Source organism: Chelmon rostratus, chromosome 10 (genome assembly GCF_017976325.1).
Source record: "Chelmon rostratus isolate fCheRos1 chromosome 10, fCheRos1.pri, whole genome shotgun sequence".
In the NCBI taxonomy this organism is placed as follows: Eukaryota; Metazoa; Chordata; class Actinopteri; order Chaetodontiformes; family Chaetodontidae; genus Chelmon; species Chelmon rostratus.
The window spans coordinates 6,610,735-6,619,583 of record NC_055667.1 but is presented as its reverse complement, the minus strand read 5'-3'; the positions used below and the strand labels follow the sequence as shown (position 1 = coordinate 6,619,583).

At 42.3% G+C, this 8,849-nt stretch overlaps 1 protein-coding gene across 1 annotated transcript; it reads left to right on the top strand.

Moving 5' to 3' along the window:
• The first annotated feature begins 1,389 nt into the window (after positions 1 to 1,389).
• bcas2 (BCAS2 pre-mRNA processing factor) lies at positions 1,390 to 8,129 on the top strand. Its single transcript, XM_041946375.1, has 7 exons — positions 1,390 to 1,553; positions 6,199 to 6,291; positions 6,384 to 6,454; positions 6,756 to 6,917; positions 7,005 to 7,055; positions 7,143 to 7,223; positions 7,326 to 8,129. Exons 1-7 carry the CDS (start codon positions 1,461 to 1,463, stop codon positions 7,450 to 7,452), a joined length of 678 nt encoding a protein of 225 aa, XP_041802309.1. The 5' UTR covers positions 1,390 to 1,460; the 3' UTR covers positions 7,453 to 8,129.
• The last annotated feature ends 720 nt before the right edge of the window (positions 8,130 to 8,849 follow it).

Here is an 8,849-nt window from a genome sequence, read left to right as displayed (position 1 = left end):
AACCGCTGCACGTCCTGCGTAACTTCTCGAACCAGCAGTACGTCGATTGCGTCATGACGGCGCCCAAGATTCGACTTTATTTATTTGCTTGTTTTCTTGTTTAGGCTACTTGTTTGCTTTACGTTATATGAGAATGCACAACCTGTTAATATCTATCTATCTATCTATCTATCTATCTATCTATCTATCTATCTATCTATCTATCTATCTATCAAGTGCACTCAGTAATTTAAATTGGAAAATTTATGTACAGATTAAAATTCTAATAGTAGTACTGTACGTACTGTAAATACTATACATGTTGTTAACACACAACGCAACATGTACAAGTGTACTATTAAAATGTAACAATGGCTAATGGCTTGACTGCCAGAAACCAGAACAATTTAAATATTGTCACCGCAAAAAAACATAGTGTTATAGTGCTATTAGTCTATTAAACTACATATCATCTTGTCATATATTCTTTTTTATTCCATGATATAAGACTTATCATATTTTGCTTTCTCTGTAGTAAACTATGTAGTGCAGTAATGTAGTTGTACTATATAGCATTATTGTGTATGTTATCATGTTTTGGAGTTTCAAAATTTACATATTTGCATTATAAACCTTGTGCAACCTGCTTTTACAATACAGGGTTAACTACTGTCATGCCAGTACAGGAAATCTGAAATTGTGTTAGAATATCACAATATACTTCTTTCGCAACTCTTTGTCCCATCCCTACACCACAATATTAGAATTAATATAAATTGATTAAATGTTGATGGAAAAAAGACTGGTTGAGAAGAAGAGCTTACAGGCTGGAGTGAATATTTTCACAGTGTAAAGTGAGGTTTAGATTACACTACTATTGGAACTGGTGCTGGTAAATTAGCAGTTGAAATTAAAAAAGACCTGTCAAACACAGCTGAGTGTATTGAAAATATCCATACACTAAACAAAGAAAGTTGGGCAGGTCGATTTTACAACAGTTTTCTCTTCAAGCTTATATATCACGACATTAACAGCTGTATGTATGGGTTAGGTTGTACATCTGTGTGTTTGTTAGATAACAGTGACCATCTCTGTAAAGCTGGACCCAGATGAAATAGAAAAAGGTGTGAATGTGTTCATATAACTTACTTGTGGATGTAAATAAACTAGCACTTTAAATCTTTGATTGTTTTTAAGTTAACAAGAGAAATGCAAAGCAACACAAATGTAATCCTTTATCAGATAGTTGTATTTTGTACTTAAACTTAACGTCAGTACTCCACAGCTTTACGTCGTCAAGCAGCAGTTACATTCCACTCCAGTAGATGTCACCAACAAAAAAAATCACGGTCGTGGTAGGGTTTTATTTTGAAGGTGTAGACCGGAAAGCCTCGCTTTTTAGTTAGCTGGAGTGGGGTTGTGTTTTAGCTCAGAGAGACACAAGTAATTCAAACAAACTCAACAACATAGACTGATTTAAAATGGCCGGAACGGCTTCAGTAGCTGGTGAAGTGTTCGTCGATGCTTTGCCATATTTTGACCAAGGATACGATGCAGCAGGTGTCAGGGAAGCGGTGAGTAAACCTCAGTGGGGAATCCGCTAGCCGCTGTGTGCTAGCTAACCATGCTTTTTCTAGATAGTTAAGGCACAATTTTAGTGTCGTTTTGTTGGGACACTTGGCATTACGAAACAACAAAAGGTATTATGACCATAAGTAGTAGTACTTATATTTAGTACGCTCATTTGTTTAGTGAATTGTTTAGCCACCCCTCGGTAACGTTAGTGTTTCAATTTAAGACAGCTAACGCTGGCTCATAACTTTCTAGGTGTTGAATCAAGATTAAAGATTCTTTATTGTCACTGAGCATGACATGTCAATGAAATTTGCATTGCAACCCCCATGTTAGAAACAAGATAATAAGAAAGATAAGAAAGATTAGAAAGAATAAAATTAAGATAACTACAATAAAATAAACCAACATGCAATAAAAATATTCGTAAATGCAATTAAAAATATACCAGAATGAAAATATTCTAAGGCAATAAAATATACTAAACAATAAAATATACCAGTGAAATGTGCCAACAGAATAAAATATACACAGTGAAATGTACCAACAGAATAAAATGTACCAGTGAAATGTACTAACAGCAGCTGAAATATACTAAAATGTATATAAACAGTAAACAATAAAATATACCAATGAAAATGAAATGTGCCAATATACTAAAATGTATATAATTTAGTTAAGTGTGTGTGTGTACTTAAATGTTAAGTACACAGAAGGTGCAGGTGGAGGTGTAGGTGTAGGTGTAAAGTGCGGTGTGCAGAGGTTCACAGTTCTCACAGTCTCTCACTCCAGTGAGGGGCGGCTGGGGGTGATAGCTCTAACAGCTCTGGGGAAGAAGCTGTCCCTCAGTCTGTTAGTGGTGGTGCGGATGTTCCTGTACCGCTTTCCTGATGGTAGCGGTACAAACAGTCTGTGGCCCAGATGGCTGGGGTCCATGGCGATGGATCTAACCCTCTTTCTGACCTGGCCTGCAAATATAGGGTATCAGGAAGGGGGCAGCCCACGATGCCCTGTGCAGTTTTAACCACCCGTGCCAGTTGTTTCCTCTCCTGTGCCGTGCAGCTGCCATACCACACTGTCACACTAAGGCAGAGGATGCTTTCAGTTGTGGCCCTGTAGAAGTTGACGAGCAACCGAGAGGAGAGTCCAGCCGTTTCCTGAGGAAGAAGAGCCTTTGTTGTGCCTTCTTCACCAGGCGGGAGGTGTTCATGGACCAGGAGAGGTCAGATGTGATGTGGAGGCCCAGGAACATGATGTTGTCCACACGCTCCACCACTTCTCCATCCATGAGGAGGGGGGCGTGATCCGTCTTCCTGGACCTCCTGAAATCCACAACGACCTCCTTGGTCTTCCCTGTGTTCAGCACCAGGTTGTTGGCTGAACACCACTGGGTGAGCTGGCGTATCTCCTCTCTGTAGTGGGTCTCGTTGTTATCTGAGATGAGACCCACTACTGCAGTGTCATCCGCAAACTTCATGACTGTGTTGGTGGGGTGGATGGCAGCACAGTCGTGAGTAAACAGGGTGAAGAGGGCTGGGCTGAGCACACAACCCTGTGGCGTGCCCGTGCTGAGGACCAGAGGGGATAATGTTGTGTTCCCTATTCTCACCACCTGAGGCCTGTTGGTGAGAAAGTCTCTGATCCAGTGGCACAAAGACGCAGGAAGACCCTCCGCGTGTAGCTTCAGCGCCAGCTTGTCTGGGATGACTGTGTTGAAAGCTGAGCTAAAGTTTACAAATAGCATCCTGACGTAGGTGTTGGGCTGCTGCAGGTGGGTCAGGGCTGTGTGCAGGGTGATGGAGACAGCATCCTCTGTGGACCGATTCCCTCTGTAAGCGAACTGAAGGCTGTCTAGGTCCGAGGGGATGAAGCCTCTGATGTACCTGAGAATAATCCGCTCAAAACACTTCATGATTACTGGGGTCAGAGCAACAGGCCGGTAGTCATTCAGGCAGGTGATGGTACCGGAATGATGGTAGAGGACTTGAGACACTCAGGAACCGTAGACAGCTGCAGGGACAGGTTGAAAATGTCCAGGAACACTCCTGCTAGCTGGTCAGCGCATGTCCTCAAAGTCTTGCCTGACTCCTTATCCGGTCCTGCAACTCTGCGGGTGTTGATCCTCCTCAGGGTGGATGTCACCTGGTGCTGCTGCAGGACGAGGGGCTGGCGCTGCTCCTCCAGCCGGGGTAGGTGTGTAGCTTCTCTGCTGCCTGATGTGTCGAAGCGGGCAAAGAAGCCGTTTAAGGTGTCAGGCAGGGTGGGGTTGTGGCTGGCGACCTGAGTGTTTGGCTTGTAGTCCGTTATGGTTCTGATGCCTCTCCACTTGTTCTGTGGGTTGTTGGTATTGAAGTGATCTTCAATTTTGTTTTGCTTAATTCCCTTCTTCAGCTCTGCTCGAGCCCTACTATAAGCCAGCCTGTCACCAGATCTGTAGGCAGTATCCCGGGCTTTCAGCAGGGACCGCACTGTGCTGTCCAGCCATGGTTTCTGGTTGGGAAAGACTGTGATGGTCTTAACAGGGAGGACAGCATCAGTGCAGAACTGAACATAGGACAATACAGAGGATGTGTAGTCCTCTAGGTCTGCCTCTTCTCTGAACACAGTCCAGTCTGTCAGCTCAAAGCAGTCCTGAAGTGCAGAGGAGGCCTCCTCAGTCCATATCTGTACTGTCCTGGTGGTCGGCTTTGTTCTGCAGGCCAGAGGCTTGTAGGCAGGAATAAGTTTCACTGAGATGTGGTCTGACATGCCCAGGTGTGGAGCTGCTGCAGCCTTGTAAGCAGCAGGGATGTTGCAGTAAACTTGATCCAAAATGTTGCTGTCTCTGGTGGGAAGGTTTATGTACTTATGAAATCCGGGAAACACCGCTTTCAGTTAAATGTGATTAAAGTCTCCCGCCACAATCACAGCCGCCTCCGGGTTGTCGTTCATCTGTCCGCCGATCAGGCAGTACAGCTCCTCTAATGCTAACTTAGCATTAGCCCGCGATGGGATGTAGGCGGCCACAATAACAACGGACGAGAGTTCTCTAACCAGCTTGAACGGTCGGCATTTCACCGCCAGGTATTCCAAATCAGGCGAATCATAGCTATGTTTAAACTTTATTACTTGTTTCAGCACGTAAACCATGACTGTAATTGATAACGTTAATGACAGCTCTCTTTGATTTATAGGGAAGCGCATGCCATTCATCAAAGTGATACTTTTTGCTTTGTATGACGAGATCTACATTCTGCTCCTGCGCAGTTTGAATACACTCATTATTAGTCGCTTTTGGCGAAATTAATGTAATGTTTCTTTACAGTAAACAGTTGACTCATGTTACTATGGAAGCAGCGCAGGTCCAGGTTAATCTGCTGCCCCTTGTCAACATTGTTCAAACACTAAGAGCTGTGGAAAAAATGAATAAAATGAATGCTTCTGTCTTTTAAATTCTCCAAAAAGGAGGAAAAGCAAGTAAATTAATAGTAAATTAGCTTTAATGTTATCGTCACCACTGTTCTGACTTCTCAAATAGAAAGAATAACCTTGGTTACCGTTGAAATCCCTATTTTATAATTATGAGAAAAATCAGATCATTATTCCCAAATTGTGATCTCATTATTATGAGACTTGGATCTCTCATTAAGAGACTGAACGCAATATGCTTTCATACCAATAACGTGTCCTAGTGAGCTTCGTCAGTGAGCTAGCATGCACAGTGCCACAGCCTTGACAGGGGCACACCTAAACAGAGTGCAACTGTCATTAATATTACCCAACTGGAAAAGTTTAAATGTGTATATAAACCTTATGTGCACATATTAATTTGTCACTATTACTCCTTTCAGTAATTTCCAGATGTACACACACCAAAAATGTACTATTGTACACAATGTGTTGCTTAATGTATTCACTTTGTCTGTTCATCAGATGTGATCTGAAAACCATTTTTTTTGAGAAATGAGAGTTGGGTTGATACAGTCCAATATGTTGCCTGTGTTTGACGACCAGTTGAAGACACTCTGTGCGTTTTTAACTTGAGTGTGACGCCCTCTTGTCACTGCTTCATTTGCCTCCAGAGAACATTTGCTCATTTAGAGGGTAATGATTTGGCTCATACCTGACCCCTTCAGTAGACTTCTCAATTAAACATTGTCAATGAAAGCAGCTTAAAGTTGGCAAGAGAATTGCAGAAAGAAAAATGATTCATTATTTATTACAACCTTAACTTACCTTGCTGGGAGGAATGGAAACTTAAAGATAGGACTGAGGTACTATGAAAATGTAAAGAGTTCTATTTGGACACATTTTGACTCTACAGTAACCTTTTGTACTTGTAGTATTCACTGAGGAGTACGCTCCATTAAGTAGTAAAAGTAAGTAAGTTCCTGTGAGTCTGTGACTGTGAGGTGTAGGAACATCCTCCTCATGGCTCCTCGGTCATTTTGGAAAAACCTTAAGAGTAAACTTTTTTCTTTTTTTTAATCTCAAACTTGTTATTGTTGGGTTGTTTTTTTTTTGGTCCCTTTTTTTCCAATTGCACTTCAAATCATTTCCAAGTTTTCAACATCCAGTCCAAAAATCACCTCTACCAGTAGATTTTAAACTATAGTAAAAACAGTTAACGTTAATTTAGCAGCTGAAGAATGATCTTTTGTCCTCTAGGCCGCGGCGTTGGTGGAGGAGGAGACCAGAAGATACCGCCCCACCAAGAACTACCTGAGCTACTTGCCCACACCTGACTTCTCTGCTTTTGAGGTGACAAACTCCGCAGACCTCTGAAGCGGTCCTCACAGCTTCATCCTGTGTGACAGAAATAACAGCATTTCTTATTTCTTATCACCCTTTAGACAGAAATTATGAGGAATGAATTTGAGCGGCTGGCAGCTCGTCAGCCCATGGATCTCCTGAGCATGAAGAGGTAAAACCCTAAACACTAAACACTAAGTGCAGAAATACTGCAGCATCCAACACACTGATTGTAGTTTAGCTTGGCTTTTTTTCTTATTTGCCTCAGAGAAAGATTTCTACCTGCATATGAATAAGATACATTACATGTGACCTACTGCAGTATTTTCATATTAAAGGTATTTTAGGTTATTCACATTAGTCTTGCCCCAAAGTCAGAACTGCTGTTTGGAGAGTAAACTTAGTCCTGATCATTTCCTCCAAAACCCAAAGACACTCAGTTTACTGTCATCTGCCTTTTTTTTCATGTGCAGATATGAGCTGCCAGCGCCTTCATCAGGACAGAAGAATGACATAACAGCGTGGCAGGAGTGTGTGAACAACTCCATGGCCCAGCTGGAGCACCAGGCAGTCCGCATTGAGAACCTGGAGCTCATGTCACAGTATGGAACCAACGCTTGGAAAGTCTACAACGAGTATGTGACAGCGGCCCATCTCTCACAGCTGCTCACTGTATATTGGTCTACAGACCGTTAACATGTTATCTTGTCTTCCTCCTTCAGTAACTTGGCCTTCATGATCGAGATGGCTCAAAAGGAACTTCAGAAATTCAGGTGACTGAACTGGAACATTTGTGCTGTGCAGTGTATAATGAAACCAGTTTTCACATGTTCACCCGTGTCATTTTTTTTGTTACACAGGAAGCAAATTCAGGATTTAAACTGGCAGCGTAAGAATGATCAGTTGGCAGGAGGAGCCAAACTGCGAGAGCTGGAGTCAAAGTATGTTGCTTGATGGCAGCTTGTATGTTTATATCGCTGTACATAGAAAACACGTAGGTCAGATTTTCCTCCGTTGTAACATCTGTATCCATCTCTCAACAGCTGGGTGTCTCTGGTCAGTAAGAACTATGAGATCGAGCGGGCCATCGTCCAGCTGGAGAACGAAGTAACTCAGCTCAGACAACAGCAGGGGGACGAGAACAAGGAGAACATCCGACAGGACTTCTAGAGGAGCAGCTTTCACCCTCATAGCACTGAACTACAGACCTCCCTCAGTCAGACAGCTTTCATCTTGTTTGAATGGACTAAGAGGCAACACGAGGAGGGAAAGTTACCTGTATGGAGGTTTAATGTGAAACTGCGTTTGTTCAACTGCACCATCAATAACTCTGACATTGAGAAAGAAACATCAGCGACAACACGCCTCTTTTTCTGCTGTAAAAACAGTGGTGGAATACAGTATAAAGCAGCTTTTTGACTTTTTAAAAGCAAGAATATGTCCGGTTTGCAACAATACAGAACACATTCACCTTCTTCCAAATGGAGAGTTCAATTCATAAGCAATAAAACACATGTCTACAGCCTTTCTTGGCGTGGTATGACCAACAGGTATGACCAACAGTCAAGCCACTGGAGTCAGTCTGCTGGCTTTAAGATTATTTTCTCCTGTTGCTACTGTTATACTAGCACTAGTATCCAATATCATTCAGCAAAGTGGCGTGGTCTTGCTTTAAAATGTAATTTATACCAGCATGTGTGTTTTGGTCTTTGAGGCTATCTACCAAGACAGGACTGTGTGTAGAATTAAGTGTACATAGTTTGTCAAGTCCAACAGATGTCTCTGTGAGTCCCGCCTTGACTTCCAGTCATGCAATTTTTTATGCTGTTTTAATAAATTGAACATTTCTTATATTTCCGAGCGTGTTGACTGACGTTCTGCCATATCAGGTAACACCAAACCCAACATTAGTTCTGCTTAACTTCTGCTTCTGCAAAACTCCTCGATAATGTATGTCTTACATTTTTGTAAGGCCCTCTGATTGGACTGATTTTAAATCAGTCCATTGTTGTTTTTCCATTCCGGTCCAACTCCAATTTTAATGGAGCTCAGTTTACTATTCCTTCATGCAACAGGCCAGTTTCTTAAGTGCATATAAATAATATCCAAATGGCCGACCCACTACCGGTATGATAAATAGGCTCCTTCTGAGTCACCGGACAGTGTCATGGAGTCTGCTCAAGCTTTTATTCCAGAGTTCTCATTTCCACCAGCAGGGCCTCTACAGCACTTCCAACTAAGGTTCTAGTTTGTCAGAAGTCACAGCTTTATTCCCAGGTGCCAATTCTGAAAACCCAATGGACAAACGACCAACAAGCCATGAGCTGAAGGCACGGTGACCTACCAGAAAAACACCACTATCCAACACTGTCCTGCTGGTGTCAGTCCAGCACCACTCAATGGTATGTCCCAATGGTGATGCTTTTTTAAAATCATTCATCTACTTTGGTATTTAGCTTATTCAGTGAAATACCTTCAACAGCCAGTGAAAAACTTGACTAGATGTTAACCTGTGATAAGACTAGGTAAACATTGTCTCCAGTAACACATCAACCACAGTCAGTGAG